The sequence below is a fragment of the Chaetura pelagica genome, unplaced genomic scaffold, assembly GCF_000747805.2.
Source record: "Chaetura pelagica isolate M959 unplaced genomic scaffold, ChaPel_1.0 scaffold169, whole genome shotgun sequence".
In the NCBI taxonomy this organism is placed as follows: Eukaryota; Metazoa; Chordata; class Aves; order Apodiformes; family Apodidae; genus Chaetura; species Chaetura pelagica.
Genome location: NW_009954616.1, coordinates 103,594 through 121,273, shown reverse-complemented (window position 1 = coordinate 121,273; position 17,680 = coordinate 103,594). Strand labels below are relative to the sequence as shown.

Here is a 17,680-nt window from a genome sequence, read left to right as displayed (position 1 = left end):
AAGACAGAAGCATCAAATGGTGCCTGAAATAAAATTAAAAGGCCTCATTAAGGCTTACAGTAAAGAGGGCTAAGAAATTCCCGAATTACTTTTGGTTTACATGAGACTTTATTCAGATTGTGAACTTAAGATGAAATCTGGAACAAACATGCAGCTCCCAGCTTTACTATTTGCAGTCTATAAAGAAACCAAATACAGGTTATCTGTAGCACATCTGTATATATCTGCACACACAATTCTTGGGCATCAGTGAGTGTTTGAGCTCTCATTAGAACTGTAAGTCAGCATGTATTATTGTTCTCATATATACCACAAAATATATGTTATTACAGCCTCCAGAACCAGACACTCTAACAGCTGTTTAAGAATCTTTGGCAAATTTACATTTGTAAGTGGAATGCACTTATTCTTACTAAAGCTCACCTACCTGTACTGCTGATGAATGACCAATCAAATCACCAACCAGCTCCAAGAAATACATAGGTGTACTCTCCTGCATCTTCTTAGCAGCTTGGTTAGTTTGCTTGTTAGACCTTCCAAATCCCCACATATTGAAAAAACCTGGGAAAACAAACAAACAAACAAACATACATCTTTAAATTTAGCAAAAGTCACAAACACAATTTATTTTCTCTAGCCAAGAGAGAACTCGAGAAGTCACTTAAAATCTAAAAGGAGGACCATCTGTGTGGCAAAATGACAGAAGCACTGTACTGTGCAGCATTTCTACATTTGGATTGTTCACCTTGAGAGGAAAAGGAAACCTAGCTACTTTGTCTTTTGTCCTTACTTGATGTAAATTAGACATGTTGAATTACTCACCTGGATAAGACAATGTACAGATTTAGCAAGAAATCCAAGGACTGCCTAAATGAACTAATTGAATAGCAAAGGCGGATGCAGGACACTGATGTTTACTTTTGCTCTGTCCTCCTAAACTCTTACTTCTGCAAAGAGGAGAGAAAAGAGGTGCTAGTTTCTCTCTTGTGTGTCCTGCTTGTTTTTTGTGCCAGCTGCTTTTCTGCAAACTTCTCTTAAGCTTTCTACACAAGGTCCTGCAACTATTTGCTCCTGCATGGCAGAAGATTCAGCACTATTCAGTAGAAGAAGTGGATCAGAGTTTGTCAGAACAGGTCACAGTTTTTGTTAAACCAGCTGATACAACTATAAACTTTATATAAGCTTTACAGTACTGAACTGCTTCAGCTGGACTTTTTAACTTCCTGTGTCAGACCTTGGAGAGCTTGTACCCCCATGTGCTCTTCAGTTTCCCTGCCATAGCTGCTAGCAGCTGGTTGAACATAAGACACTAGCTCCTCTTACAAAGCCTGTAAGCCACTCTATTCCTATATGGTGAATATTATGTTTTAATTGTTCTTTTCACCCCCCCCCCAACTAGCAAACCTGTTGGAACTGGCTCAGCGGGTAGCTGCTGCTTTTCTCGGAGCTCCCAAATGCGCACACTGCCATCTTCTGAACAGGAGATCAGCTGCCTGTAAAAACGGCTGATAAGCAAAACTAGCACAGATACTTGACTGTACCAGCCTCTATGTGATGTTTCTATGAAAGTCACCAAGTGCCTCATATTCTACACAAGTTTGCTAGAACTCTCAAATGTAGCAAGACATCCAGATGTTCCATACAAAACAATGTACATTTGTAGCAGGGCAAACTATGACAGACTTGCAAAATAGGTGGGAAAAAAAAAGCATTTTCAATCCCATTTGAAAAGCATATCACTCAAAAAATAACAAGACTAGACTCTGAATGCAGTTCCACTAACTGGCTTCCCTAAGCTTACTTTCATTAAGCAAAAGTGTATTTTCAATTATGGAAAAACAACAAAAGGAAACACTCCTTTTAGTTACATGTTCAGAACAATTTAGAATAGCACACGCATGTACAGTATCAAGGCCCTAACTTTTATCTTCTGATAGTTTTGCTCCATTGAACAAGTTTAAAGGCATCTAAGAACACAACTATTAGAATATATATGTAACAATTTGTCCAACTTGTCTGTTAAAAGAAGTTCCAGCTAGGAATTCAGCACTAGTGAACAAAGGTTGGAAGTTGTTCTTTTTTATTAAGACATGGAAATTGTTACAGAATATTCAGTGAAAAAATATTTACTGAATATGCTACAGGCCTTTGCTTCATAGAAGTAAAATGCCATGGAGCTATATATTCACAGTGTAGACAAAAGTGCGTTATCAAGTCTGATTTTGAAAATAGCCAAGATACTGCACTCGAAGCCTGTGCACAAGCATACTGCTTTATAGTTTTTTCACACTGACTTAAAATGATCCATTTAAAAAAAAATCAGATCAACAAGCTCTATCTAATAAAAGCTGATCAAACTAAAGATGAAATCCCTGCCCTAGAAATTAGATGTAGCTTTGCAGACTGCCTCTAGGCACCCTTCCAACTTCTGCATTTTTTTACTGCATTAACAAAATGTACCATGACTCGTACCTGTTTGGAAGCTTCTCAATGTGCAATACAGAGGAGTCATGAGCAGTTCTCTGGCAGGCAATCACACGCTTCATTTGAAGATTATATACGTATATGCCTTTCCCAATAGCAGCAAACACACACTGGAAAGAAAATTCAATGAAACAACTTACAGAAACAGATACTGAAAGATCAGCCTGCGTGTAATGGATTTCCAGCAGTACTATGACATCATCTAGGCCACATTATCTAGTTTGTTTCTGTCCTCACGTTACTTTATCCCAAACATACGGAACCAGCAATTACAGAAAAAAAATTGATTTTTTTTGAGAAAATGGGAGCTATATTCCCTATATACTAAGCAGTTGTTTCATTTCCATATTTTCATTCCGTAAATTACAGTCTAATCTGCATTTCGGCAATTAAACATTTATAATGTTTAATTTATAACTAAAATAATGCTCTGTGTTTTGACATACTCTTATGAAGAAGGACTGAGAATACAATAAACTGTTCTGCATTTTTGCCCTTTTTTAAATTTTATTTTAACTGAAGCTGCACATAGAGGTCTTGCTTAAGCAGAGGAGTGCAAAATACTTCGATTAGTACATATGTGGGGTTTTGAACATACCTTGTTTAGGTCACAGTATGCTGGTTCTTTTCCCTGAATGGCCTGCTTCCATCTACACAGCCCAAATATTAATGTCTTATAAGCAAGCTCACACTACACACTTCTGCACATTTTGTAAAGCTGGTAACCCAGTGCTGCTGACTAAGATTTCCTATATATATTCAACCATGTTTTCAATCATGTTTTGACACCTCTCAGAACTTTCTCCATTATTTTTTTTTTGTTTTGGTTTGGTTTTGTTGGGTTTTTTTCTTACTCATATTCGTAATGAGAGCTCCAGTAGCTCTGAGACTAAGCTCAGATTTAGCTCTCTAACAAATTGGAGGGGGAGGAAGACCCTGATTTTATTATTTTCTTATTTTCATGTGAGGCTGAATTCAGTAGCCTTGAACATCACTATTTCATTCCTACAGCTCAGCCTTATTGCCCTTACAGTCTTCCACCTTGAAACAGGCTTTTGAGTTTCATATAGTCTCACAGCTTTGCAAAAGATATTTTTCACAGATCACCTTTTCTGTTCTTGGTTGGCTGGTTGGTTGTTGTTTTGGTTTTTTTTGCACTAACCTTGGGAAAACCCTGGTTATCTCAAACCGAAGAAAATAACAGATGATGAAGCATAAATTGTACACCTACCTTAACAGCCAACTTCAAAACTCATACATGTATCAGAGAACAGACACACTCCTTAGCACTGTTTCCTAGTATTGTTGTAACTTTACTATTCCATTTGTTTCTAAATTATGTTTTGCCTACAAGCTCAAACTAGACAAGTGCATCTTCTCCAACTACTTAATTATCAAGCCTGCTGACAAAGTTCCTAACTGAAAAAACATTTTATTTTAGATGAAGAACAGTGTTCTGCTTTTAGATAACAAATAATAAAGTAATTAAGTATCAGAACACATTTTTTCACTGCTTTCTAAGTAGGAACTTTACAATACAGACAGCTCTGCCCTAAAGGTATTTCAGGACATAACAGTAGAACCACCTTTTCTTCCCACCATTTAAAACTCTCAAAATAAATAAAATTCTGTAGCAATTTGTTTAGTTCTGTTTCATGAATGGAAGAAAGTCCTCAGCAGCCTCAGATTCCACATTCAATGTTTAACTGCTTCTGAACTTCCCAAAATTATTTTGCCCTCCCTTAAAACTCATCTTGTGTAGCTTTCAAGCAGGAAGTGAAAATGTGAAGCCAAACTACAGAACTTCTCTTGAACAGGCCACACACTTTGCTCCTTCTAGAACCCACAAGGAAACCACTGGAAATTCTATTTTCAGAGACAACTACATCTCTTTCCTCTCCATTTCTCCCAGTGTCTCTCTCTCCAGTGTTTTAGGAATGCTGTTTTCACAAACACACAAATGCATCAGCCCTCAGACTACATTCAGGCTTTTCCACAGCTTTTATTTTGTTATAGTTCATGTATCTGAATCCATTTCCACTAATCCCTTTCTTAATCATTCCCCAGCATTGGGTCTACAGGACCCAAAACAGAATCCCATTGTACCCCAACCATAACAGTTGGTAACATTAAACAAAAGTAAGTAATGACCTGAGGAATTGTAGCATTTCCTGAACAGTAATTGGGTTCTGCCTGAATATTCTGATCAAGAACTCTTGGATTCTCTCCAAAGCATTAATACAGTAGACCAGATTTTGGACCCATATTTGTCCTTAAAACAGAGTATAGCTCATTTGAACAAAAGCAGCAGTACTTATTTGCTATTAAGACATGCACCTATTCTTTAACGTACTTCATAGTTCCCTCAGCTGTAACTGTCCAGAAGGTACATTGTTGTGAAAACTGCATTTCCAGAACCACAGAATATGAAAGATGTATCCCATCAAAACACACAGCTCCTGTTTATTTTTCTCTAGTGGTACTGTAAACAACCAATAAATCTTGGTCAGTCAAATGAAATGCTGGTGTGACAGTCCATTATGTTAGTTCCCATCAATACATTATAACCTTCAGTTAGCTCAATGACCAAAATTTTTATATAAAAGGTGTTGATTGTACAAAAAAAATACAGCTGTGTATTTTTTAAAGAAGCCTCTCATATTAAAACAAGCAAACCGAAAACACGGAACACTTGGCCTTCTGTGGTAAGGTCAAGCTGGCTCACTTTTAGTAGTTTATTCTGTTTAAAGTTTTTACCTCCTCATCAGATGTTAAGTGCTGAATTGACGTTTCATTTGGGCTTTGGGATAACTTTATTTCTGGCTGTACATCTGGATGAACACAAGAGTCCCAGAAGTTGCACTCAGATGCTTGCTTTGTCCAGTCAAGTGCATCCCAAACTATTAACTCACCCACATGAGAACCTGTCACGAAAGTCAAGTCTAGAGGGAAGAAAAACCCTACATATCAAAATCATGTGATAAAAAAAAAAAATTCAATTTCACACAAAATTACAACCCTAGGAAATTAAGAGAACATATTTTTTAGTGCAGCTATGTAGCACATGAGCATGTAACTGACTAGACATTTAATCACCTAGCATAGCTCAGATAAGCAAAGGAGATAAACTAGTAGAAAGCAGAAGGGGTTGATACCTGTAGTAGAGTAGACATAAAAAAGGTAATAGCTCAGTATTGCCCTAATGAGCAGCAGAGATTGCACCATCTTCCAGATGGATAATGGATCTATATGCGGGCCCACATCCACACACCCAGAACTTTCAGTTACCTTAGGATTATAACTGCAAAAATGTGACACGATTCCAACGAATGTATATACGATTTCAAGAATCAGAAGGAACAAGAAAAAATAGCTTTTTAAGCTTTCTCAACAGAAAGACATTCTAGAGTTCCATTCCCACCAATGACATTGCTTCTTTTGTGCCTTTTCTACATCATAACCTGCCTAGTTTCATTTCACTCTTAATCTATAAATAAAGTCATATTTTCACAATTCACTACCTTTGCAACTACACAAAAAGGTACATCTACCAGTCACAAAGTTCACTTGAGTTAAAGATTCGGTCTCAAGAAAACCTCCAAAGTTGAAATAGCCCACTGATAAATAACAAAAACAGTAACATTATAAAAACAACTCTTACCATTGACATTGACTAATGACAAAATATTATCCTGATGGTCAGCAAGGCGTTTTACTTCAAGCACATTCCAACCTTCAGATACATCATTAGAAGCAATCAACCTAAAAATTACTTAAAGATAGACAACTTGTTGAAATAAGCTTTATCATTTGGAAACAACCGTAGCTATGCCTAAATAAAACACATCATCTTCAGAAAGACAGAAGCTAAAATATACAGGAGACAGTACAAGATGTGCAAAGTCGCTTACCACCATTCATAACAATGAAAAAAAAACCAACAGGAATAAATTATTTGTGTTATTATTTAGCACTCTTACTACAGCAACTATAGGATAAAAAACTTCAGACTAGTAACTCTGAAATTCAGAGAATCGGTGAACATCAGAACTTAGAGAAAGCAGAAGTGAAATGTATCAGACATCCTTAGGGAAAAGTAAGCTGAAAGTGAAACATCTTTAAGGGCTCATCTGACTGAAAACTATTATTCAAAAGGATACAATATCCTCTAGTAAGGCAATCAAGATCTCCAGCAATTAAGACTTCATTTTAAGTAGCCCTGGAATTTATTTTTATGGTATCTCAAGGACACTAAAAAAGAACTGAGGGAAGTTCACGTGGAAGTTTAGATTGTACAGCAGTGTCTAAACACAAGAAGACTATTTTTAATTTGCTTCTGATTCTTTGATCAGAATATCAAATTGCTATATTTCTGCTAAGTGTTTAACCATATTGAGCAAAGTCTGTTGTTTTGCTGATTCAGTGACATACTTTTCCTCCTGAATTTTTTTTTCCATATTTTGAAATGTCAGTAATTGTATGGAACATTCTTATCTAAAAGATCCTCCACTGACTAACAGCTGATAATACAGTTTGCATACAGAGAAAACCCTGTCTCCAAGTGAGCAACTGAAATCACCATACTGTCCCACTATAGCTTTGGACAGTACAATGAGATCAGCAGTATCTCATACTCCTGACAATCTGGTAAGGAGGCTCCAGAGAAGCCTCGGACCTTACAGTTCAGATAACGGAGTCAGATGTTTTCCAGAAGGACAAATGTATATTTCCATAATCAGATCTGGACAGGTGGCAATAAAAGTAATAAAAATAACAGAACACAGAAGTTTTGTTATGCAGATCGCACCAAAATTCCCAAATGATATTAGCATTGTCTGCCTCTTTTTCAAATAAGGAAAAAACAGAGAAGGTTGCTAATCACATCCTAATAGCTTTTACTCTTTTTATACAATTCCAGCAGCATGCTCTTTATATATATATTTTGTAAGCAGGTGTTATATAAGAATAGAACATCTAATAAAAATGCAACATACTCACTTAACTCTTTGCCAACAGCTGCCGCGACACAATTTTTAGGCAGTTCAACCAAAGCACTGACCCCTTTAAGAAAATTCAGGAGATAGGGGAGAAAAGGATATTTATAGGTCACAAACAAACAGCAAATTGCTAATTTGTTATTAATAAAATTCTTCTTAGTCTTCCTTCCACTTATGAGTTATTGTCAAAATAAAAGTATATTGAAGTAAAAGCTAAACAGTATTGGAATTTAAGAGACACCTCAGATGAAGGCAGTCAGCAGTTTTGGTCCTGTATCCAGCAGAATCCTGAACGTCAAACTTGAGGTGAAGCTGAGAATTAATAATCTTTTTGTTCTGTATACTGTTGTTTATGTCCTAATGCTGGACAATATTAAGTACACTGTGGCAACTATTGAGATTCCTAACACATGCAGTACCAAAACTATTAGATACTGATACTACCACAGTATGCATGATACCGTGCAGAGCCAGCCAAAGAACAGGGCACAAAATAAAATGTCCAGCTTGCTGCTACTCTGCCTTTATCCTGCACAGAACTCCCCCAGTCTGTGCTGTTAGACCGCTGAAGGAAAATTCCCCCATCAATAAGCAATCTGCCTCTTTTCCCTCAAAGGAAGCAAGAGATGAGGTGGGAACAGAGGATCCATGCTGCAAACCCCACTGATTCCTTTTACATAAGTTTCAATAGCACCTCACACTAAGCACTACATCACCACTTACAACTGATACTTGGCAGGATACTTTGTAGTGAAACAACAGAAGTACTAATACACTCAAAGATTCAAAATATTTTGTCTAGAACTACTCCATTCTGTGACAGAAATAAAGAAAATATTGGTTCCAAATTTGAATTTGATTCTCAGCTTTATAAGTATCTTTGTAAAGTATGGCAATAAAATGCAACCATTTTCTTCACATGGACAGATAATATACAAGCTTATTAATAGAAAGGCATGATTAACATTGAGATCTGATTAGATTTACTGTACTTCTATCAAACCTGCATTTTCTACATCAAAAGTACTGATTCTTAATAACAAAAATAAATATTTACTGCTGAACTACTAGAAAGCCTTTACTTAGGAATAGTATAACTCCCACTCACTCAGAGAGAAAGCCAGTCAAAGGATTTGGTCCACATTACAGCAAACACATAAATCTGCATCCAAGCTCTAGCCCTATAAATCCAAGCTAATGTAAAGGCTACTGAGATTTGACATATTCTAAAATTCACACAGCACAAGCGATCAAGAGCAGTCTTAATTCTGAATATTAAGTCTGATATTTGAAAAATAGAGTGGCTCTAATAAATAATGTTATCGTTAGAATGAAAGAGAATTTGCCAAGTTGGTTTTGCATCATTATACAGATTCATTTTACTTGCACTTCAACAGCTATAATGAGCCATTTACATTTTTACCTGCATCAGTAAGATGACTGGTCTTACACAAGAGATCTAATTTTCGGTTCCAAACACATAGATCACTCCCTCCAGACAACCATACATCCAGTCTTTGAAGAACTGTCAAACACTGCAGAACAAAAATCAGATATATTCTCCTTCCAAAAGTTCTACAGGGAATTTCTCAGTAAAATGATCACAAGCTTTAGCTAGATAAAGGTCTAAATACTATGAAATACAGTATTAGGGTGTCACTTTCGTGAGAAATACAGGTCTAATTGCATACACTGATACATTTTTCCATCAACAACAACAAACTGATTTTGCAGTTATTTTCTTCTATTGTTAACAGCCATGAGCTTGTTTGACTGAAGTTTGCCTTTTCTAAGACAGTAAGAAAACCAAGCCACAGAATTACCTCTGTTCTACATCCTTTGAAAAAGAGAACAGAGGCATTAAGACTACCAAAAACAAAGAATTGCGTTCCCTCTCAGCCACTCATTATGCACCTGTTCTTAAACCACACACTGTTGCTTATTTTAACACACCTGCCTATATGGCTCATCATCCATCCATAATAGATTCTCATATACAACAAAACAACTGACATACCAAGGGTCTTCTCAGCTTACCTTTACAGTAGAATGGAAACATGACACTTTTTGAACCTGTTTGCCACTAGTGCAGTCCCAAACCTGACTTCATTCATTAAGGAAACTGAAAGGTTTTAATATATTATAACTGCTGTGTTTATATCTAAATGACAGATTGGGAAATAGGTATGCAGAAACTTGGTCTTTTGAACCGTGACAGTCTTCCCAGTAAATAACATATTAATAAAGGTCTATTCTGGATTCATTTTTGTTGCAAGGATTCTGTCTACTTGTGAGCAGTAACTAGTAAAATCCCAGGGAAAACCAATTATACCTACTAGATATTATCTGCCAATAAATTTACATAACCTTCAGCCTATCTCAATGCTACCTTTAGAAGTAAAAACCAACTAAAAACCCATAGAAATTTGAATCATCTCCGGATCAAGGGATACAATAACTGTTCTATCAGCCGATGCTGTTAAAATAAGATGTTTTTTTTCTTCAGAAGCATCTGACGAAGAAAATGGTGCTATAGCTGTTATCTTGTGTGTGTGTCCACGAAGTTCAAGAATTTTTTCTCCAGTCTGAAAAACAAAAACATGGAAAACTGTGAGTAAAATTTGGAAATGCCTGTTGCAGCATAGGTACCAAATAATTTCTGAAAGCAAGAATTCCTGGAGTCTAAAATCTCCCTTTCTGAAGTAATTTATGGATTTACTTCTTACAGCCTCCAATACTTCAAGATTTTACCCTGAGTTAAATGACATACTAAGAGTAAGTATGAGTTATCACATACTAAAAATTAAGAGTGAAAAAAAATAAATCCTCTACAAGACCTTAAGAACTTCTGTATTAAACTCATCTCATTTTAATGAAAATATTTGCCATTCACCTTTTTTAACAGATACTTCAGTAATGCAAATTTGTTGACAACCCTCTCTTGAGAAATTAATTTTATTAAATTTTAATTATTAGAAAAACTTGATCTTTATGATAAATTCAGTACTGCCAATTTCCTGGCAGCTTTATTTAGTATGTATCACAGAACCAGAGAATCATCCTGATTGGAAAAGACTTCAAAGATCATCAAGTCCAATCACAACCTAAATCCCCCCCCCATAACCTAATCTATCCATTAAATGCTTAAATCACCTCGCTAAGCACTACATCTATACTTCTTTTAAACACTTGCAGGGATGGTGACTCCACCACCTCCCTGGGCAGCCTGTTCCACTGTCCAACCACTCTTTCAGTAAAGAAATTCTTTCCAATACCCAGTCTAAGCCTCCTGTGGTGCAGCTTCAGGCTATTTCCTCTCATCCTGTCATTATTCACTTGGGAGAAGAGGCCAACTCCCACTTCCCTACAACCTCCTTCCAGGTAGTTGTAGAGAGCAATGAGGTCTCCCTTCAGCCTCCTCTTCTTCAAACTAAACAATCCCAGTACCCTTAGCTGCTCCTCATAGGGCTTGCTCTCCAGACCTTTCACTAGCTTCATTGCTCTTCTCTAGATTCGCTCCAGCACCTCAGTGTCCTTGTAGTGAGGGGCCCAGAACTGGACACAGCACTCCAGGTGTGTCCTCACCAGTGATGAGTACAGGGGCACAATCACCTCTCCTGCTGGCCACACTATTCCTGATGCAGGCCAGGATGGCACTGGCCTTCTTGGCCACCTAGGCACACTGCTGGCTCATGTTCAGCTGTCAATCAGCATCTCCAGGTCCCTCTCTGCTGGGCAGCTCTCCAGCCACTCCTGCCCAAGCCTGTAGTGCTGCTGGGCATTGTTGTGACCGAAGTGCAGGACTTCTAAATTTTAAAATACTGTTCTCTTGAGTTCACACAACTTCTGCTCCTTAGCTCTTCTTTTTAAACTAACATTTGAGAGACTCTTTCCATTTCTACATTTTCAAACAGCAGCTCTGCAGCAAATATATTTATTCTGCTTTTTTTGCTACTAGACATTTCCAATTGTGTGCTCCAGAGCACACAAGCTAACCCAAATAAAAAAAGCCAACCTGAGCATTCCACAGAAATATGATTCCATCATCTCCTGCAGAGGCAAACCTGAAATGAAGTTTTAAAAGAAATAAAATAAATAAATACAGGTTGTATCAGACTCTGACTTTAAAGAATCCCACAAATAACAGTAAACCCTAAAATCAAATCCTGTTAGCCAGAATCAACTGAGAGCGAGACATGTAACAAGTTACAATGCATATATCTGAGTTCAGTTCATGAGTAGAGAAGACCAGTACTTATCATGATACTTTAAACTGTGGCTTAAAAGAACTCCTAAAGAGAATGCATTTAATGTGCTAAATTTGATTTCTCCTAAAAATCCAGCTGGAGGGTGTGCTATATGAGGAGAAAACCACATTCCTATTAGAATGTTGTGCTGGGTTGGTGTGGCATGGTGTTGGTAGCAGGAGAAGGGACCCTAAGGATGGCTCCTGAAAGCTCTCCTGGCTCCAAAAACTCTGGCCACACCACTGGCTGAGGTGAAGCCCATCAAGGCCATGAATGTGCCTCTGCGATTAGCATACTAAAGAAGGGGAAACAAGTTGATTTAAGACCTGAGAGCAGTGGAGTGAGGGAGATGAAGAGCAGAGGGGAGAGCAATGGTGAGAGCAATGCCAAAGTGGAGGTACAAGGCCAGTAAGGAAGAATGGGGAGGAAGTGCCCAAGCAGAGGTTCCCCCGCAGCCTGTGGTGACATGGCAGAGGTCCCCCTGAAGCACATGGAGAAGCACACGGAGAAGCACAGTGGAGCAACCCCTAAAGGACCAAGCTGGAGCAGATGCAGACCTGCACCAGTGAAGGTCCTCATGCCAAGGGGGATGACTGTTCCCAAAGCATGCTGTGACTCTGTGGGAAGCCTGCACTGGAACAGTCTGTTCTTGAGGGACTGTACCTCATGGGAGGTGCTCAGAAGGGAGAGAGTCATGAAGGACTTTATCCCATGGGACAGACTCTGCAGTGAAGGAGGGAAAGACTGTGAGGAATCCTCCTCACTGTGATAAACATGTGATGGACTGACTCTAACCCCTATTCCCTGTCCCCCTCTACCGCTGGGGGGAAGGAGGTAGAGAAATTGGGAACAAAGTAATTTGGGTCCAGGAAGAAAGGAGGGGTGGGGTAAGGTATTTAAGATCTGGTTTTGTTTTGTCTCTGTCCTGTTTGCATTTGATTAGTGATAAATTATTTTTTTCCCCAAGGTGAGTCTGTTTTACCCTTGACCATAAACAGTGAGTGAATCCTCCTTGTTCTTGTCTCAACCCATGAGCTTATAGATGGATTCTTCTCCTCCTCATCCCACAGTTGGGGAGGGGTGAGTGAGCAGCAGCATGGTCCTTTGTTGTTGGCTGGGCCTAAACCACAACACTTTAATCCCACTTTAAGAAAGTCTGACCTAAATTCAGTCTTTTTCCCTGAGCTAGAGTGAGTTTCTCTACATTTGCCCTTTACCAACACCACTGCCACATTGTAGCTGAAGCACACATCCCAGCTATCCCAGTAAAGGCAGATCCTGAGTTGAGAAAGCGTGCAACAGAAGCATGGCCTTCCACATAAAACTGTATTCAGTTGTTACTTGTAAATACACCTACCTTCTAAAATTTTCCTTTTGCTTTAAACCTTCACCAAGGGTTAATAAACAGTTAATAGTTAGAGAACTAAGATTTGTACTATGTGCAAGAAAGTCCTGTTTTTTTTGTGATTTTCTAACCAGGATTTCTGTTTAAATATAAAGGTTTATTGTAGCGTCAGTTATCCTACAGTTACATTCTGTTCACCAAGGTGGAGGCTCAGGGGTCACCTGATTCTTTTCCAGTTATCACCATTATCTGTAACCCTGTCTGTTTCCTGAAGAAGCAAAGAACAGTCAAATGAGCAACAAAAAAAGCTATTGTTATAATGTGTTATGAACTCTGTTAAGTTTAATGTGTCAAATGCTAGAGGTATTACATGCAATCTTATTTCAGACCCTTTTTTGGAAGTCTCTTGCTGAGGTTTGGCCTTCTTTAGCGATCTTCCAATCAATATGACCCTTACTCCATGTTCAAGAAGTACAAGAGAAAAGAAGAAAAAAAACCCAGCTTTCTGTTACATTTATACAGGATTTATTTAGTATCTTCAAAAACCAATCTGAGAAAATTTTCCACTCACTGGTTTTAGCTGAGCCACTGAGAAAACAAGAAAATCCTTCTGCAAAATTCTCAATAAGATATTATCCAAAGACCTGAAGCGTGAAACTTGCCTTACAACAGTTGACAAAAAGCACACAATGGAATACCTACAGACACTAAATAAAAACATATGAGAAGCTAAGTAACAATACTAATTTTATTGAAAAGAATCAAGTGAAAAATATCAGCTGTTTAACAATCCAGAAACTACCATATTCATGATAAATAAAAACTTAAAATCACTGTCCAGTGAAGCGACTCTATTAAATTCCTCAAACTCTCAGAATATTAACCAGCTATATAACCTACTCCTTATCCATATCCTATTTTATAAGCTGTCATCAATGTGGCCACCCAGCTCTTAAGTTTTACACTGATTATCATTAGTTTAGCTTCAATCATTTACCTGCTGCCATACAAGGAAGCTCAAAATAGTAAAAAGATTTCTTCGCATCAGACAGTGCACACAAAATAAGAATACTCTGGAATTTCTATAAGGATCAATTGCATTTATTGTGCATGTGTTTTGGGAAAAAAATACTTTGTGGAAAGGCATTTTTAATAACGTGTTTGGAAAAGAAAAAAAAATGAAAGAAACCCCACAAGATTTTTCTATTTTTATATGAATCTTCTGATTGATTGCTATAATGCAAAACAACAAATTTTATAGTATTGCATGTAACTCTTCTGACATATATATTCATGACATTAAGAATGAAAAATGACAACTATAAATTCTCCATGGTGTCTACAGTGAAATTCGTATGTCACAGAATCTTAGGGGGCTGGAGGGGACCTTCAGTCCAACCCCCCTGCCAGAGCAGGATCACCCAGAGCACATCACACAGGAACACGTCCAGGAGGCTTCTGAATGTCTCCAGTGAAGGAGACTCCACAACCTCTCTGGGCAGCGTGTTCCAGTGCTCTGTCACTCTCACAGGAAATAAGTTCTTCCTGATATTCACATGGAACCTTCTATGCTTCAGTTTGCACCCATTACCCCTTGTCCTATCACTGGTCATCACTGAAAAAGCCTGGTTCCATCGTCCTGACACCTGCCCTTAACATATTTGTAAACATTGACGAGCTCGCCCTTCAGTTTCCTCCAAGCTAAAGAGACCCAGCTCCCTCAGCCTTTCCTCATCAGGGAGATGTTCCACTCCATCATCTTTGTGGCTCTGTGCTGGACTCTCTCAAGCAGTTCCTTGTCCTTCTTGAACTGAGGGGGCCAGAACTGGACACAATACTCCAGATGCGGCCTCACCAAGGCAGAATAGAGGGGGAGGAGAACCTCCCTTGACCTACTAACCACACCCTTTCTAATGCAGCCCAGGATGCCATTGGCCTTCTTGGCCACAAAGGCACGTTGCTGGCTCATGGTCATCCTCCTGTCCACCAGGACCTCCAGGTCCCTTTCTCCTACACTGCTCTCCAGCAGGTCAGCCTCTAGCCTGCACTGGTACATGGGCCTGTTCTTCCCCAGATGCAATACTCAATATGTACTCATATATTTACAAAATTATTAGAAAATAAGATTCTGCAGGCATTCCAAATTTGGAAGAGACCACCTGCTTTAACACTGTGCATAGGGAGGGAGAAAACTTTCTTTCACAATGGACCTGCTGCACACTGCAAGGATATAAATGTATTCTTACTCATGTTAACCTTGTGTAGTTTATTGATGGATATATTAGAAATCCCCTTCTGTGCCTAATTCATAAGAGATAAAAAACTACTACAACTCCTTAACACAGAGACTCTTGCATATTACTTAAGTTCTTAAAGGTTTCCTACTTATTCCTCCACATCAGCCAAGAGTCACTATGTTAACTATTAACTGAAGGCTTCACAATCTTACTTACATGGCAGATAAATATTTCCTCTCTTGCAGAATTACATTAAGTTAGACAACATGCAAGGCTAATTATAAAAAACTAGGCTAGAAGCCAGGTAATAGCATAAAACGATCATAATTCATTCTCTCAGACACACTTCCAAAGTAACAATTTTAAATCTAGTGACTTCACTTCTGCTTAATAATCAGTTTTCCAGTTTTTAGATAACTCTGTCCTCAGAGTTTGCAATAAAGTTGGACCTAGCTACAAGGATCTAAGAACAGAACAGATAAAGACTGCCAGGGAATACACATAAAAAGTGCACAGAGCTAAAAACTGGAAGAGAGAAACAAAGGAACTGTCGGATTTCAAAGAAGTGCAGCAAGTTGAACAAGATCAAATTGGAGGAGATACATAAAGCAGAGATTAGGCATATTTTGAATTTTAGTAAGTAGTCATTCTGAATACAGTGGCAAAAATTTCACAATTTGAGAAGTTCAGGAAAGAGTTGTGTTTACTAAAGCTCAAGTGAATTCAGCTCTAGAGTTTCAGAATAAAGTGTAACAAAAGACTGGAAAGGAACAGCAACATTCAATATTGTTGAAATGTCATGTTCAATAGCTACAGTGTATCTGTACCAGTCTATTACATTCTTTTGTAGGACCAAAACCACTGTTCTCAATTCAAAAACATAAAACACATGTATCCACTAAGAACAGAGCTGACATTACTGCATATTGTTCTGGGAGAAAAGTGTGTGTATACAGGTACAGAAAGGAACATTCAGATGAGGAACTGACAGAAGAAGGACTGGAAGAGCTTAAGGCTTTCAAACAAAAAAAATTGTACCAAGAAATGTAATCCCATCACCATTATTTTCCCATGGAAGTATAACTGAAAAGAGAAGCCAAAAGATATAGTACCAAAAAAAGGGAGTGTTCACCCCTTGACTTTTTTCATTTCCTCCTCCACCAAAAATAAAGATTATTTTTGAAAATGTAGTAGTATTTTTAAATACTTCCTGAAGTGTTGCCAAAGAAACAATCTAAAATGCAATTTCATACCTGCAATCATCTATTTGTACTAGAAATCGTACTATATCTTGATGGCCTTTCAACACAAGGAGCTCCGTGTAAGGATTCTGTGTTTGTTCTTCACCAATTGTCTGTACAGATGATTTCTAAAATTAATAAAAAAGGAATTAGATTTTATTTTCTACTGACATAATTATTTCACCAGGTCTTTGCAATGTCTAACAACCCACATATAGACCCATGTCATTGCATAATTCTATTTGAAGTTAAATTAAATTTCTGTAGTATCTTTTTGCCTTATTAAAAACCATTACAAAAAATAATATATTAACATTTAAAGTAAATAGTATCTTTCTTTATGTAGCAGGTGTTTAAAAACATAATATAGCATTTACTGTTTAACAAAAGCATTTTGTACTGCTTTAAGCACTGACACAGCAAGAAGAAAACCCAGTTTCGTCATTGGCTTTCATGTGGAGCCAGCTTCATTATTCAATTCACCAAACATTCAGTTTTTCATTAACTTACATCTCTTTGACATGTCTGTGAACCTCTCATATGTTAAAACCCTATATACAAATTACTTACTTAAAATAAATAAGAATAACTGCTGCTCTGTTACATAATATGTAAGTCATTCACTGGACTCTATTCACAAAATACCAGGAAAGGTCAGTAAAATATTGCATATGACTGCAGTTTCAAGGCACAATAGTTCTGCTAATCCAAATCATCAGCTTGTTTCAACAGAAGACAACTTTTTTGTATTTAAGGTCTTCCACATTCTGGAGCAACTTGCTATTAGACATAGTTAAAAATAATAATAATAATATCTAAATAGCTCATTAATATCTCAGAGACAGCACTTTCTTCCTTCTGGATTTATTTTATGCAACAGTCAATATCATCTTACTTCCAGGACAGTCTTTTCTTTGAGAACTTCAACTGAACCTACACAGTAAACCAGTAACTACTGAATATTGTACAACATGCAGCATATGTGACAGGTAATCCTACATGAAAGACAAACATTATCCTCTGAAGCTTCAATATTTTCTTGCAGAAACAAGAAATTATTCTCTGTTACTTCCATATTGGTACTATGATACTATTCTTCAGAAATTAAGAATGACAAAGTTAATGAATA

The 17,680-nt window shown here is 37.6% G+C and overlaps 1 protein-coding gene across 1 annotated transcript in view; it reads right to left on the bottom strand.

Annotated features, from left to right (window-relative positions):
- WDR41 (WD repeat domain 41) overlaps positions 1–17,680 on the bottom strand; it is a 38,263-nt gene that overhangs the window by 1,818 nt on the left and 18,765 nt on the right. The window contains exons 2-12 of the mRNA XM_010005551.1: positions 16,564–16,679; positions 11,497–11,545; positions 9,935–10,066; positions 9,519–9,581; positions 8,905–9,016; positions 7,483–7,545; positions 6,146–6,256; positions 5,242–5,426; positions 2,473–2,594; positions 1,405–1,493; positions 428–561 (exon numbers count right to left, since the gene is read on the bottom strand). Coding sequence (XP_010003853.1) covers positions 428–561; positions 1,405–1,493; positions 2,473–2,594; positions 5,242–5,426; positions 6,146–6,256; positions 7,483–7,545; positions 8,905–9,016; positions 9,519–9,581; positions 9,935–10,066; positions 11,497–11,545; positions 16,564–16,679 — 1,176 coding nt within the window. The remainder of the gene's footprint in view (positions 1–427; positions 562–1,404; positions 1,494–2,472; positions 2,595–5,241; positions 5,427–6,145; positions 6,257–7,482; positions 7,546–8,904; positions 9,017–9,518; positions 9,582–9,934; positions 10,067–11,496; positions 11,546–16,563; positions 16,680–17,680) is intronic.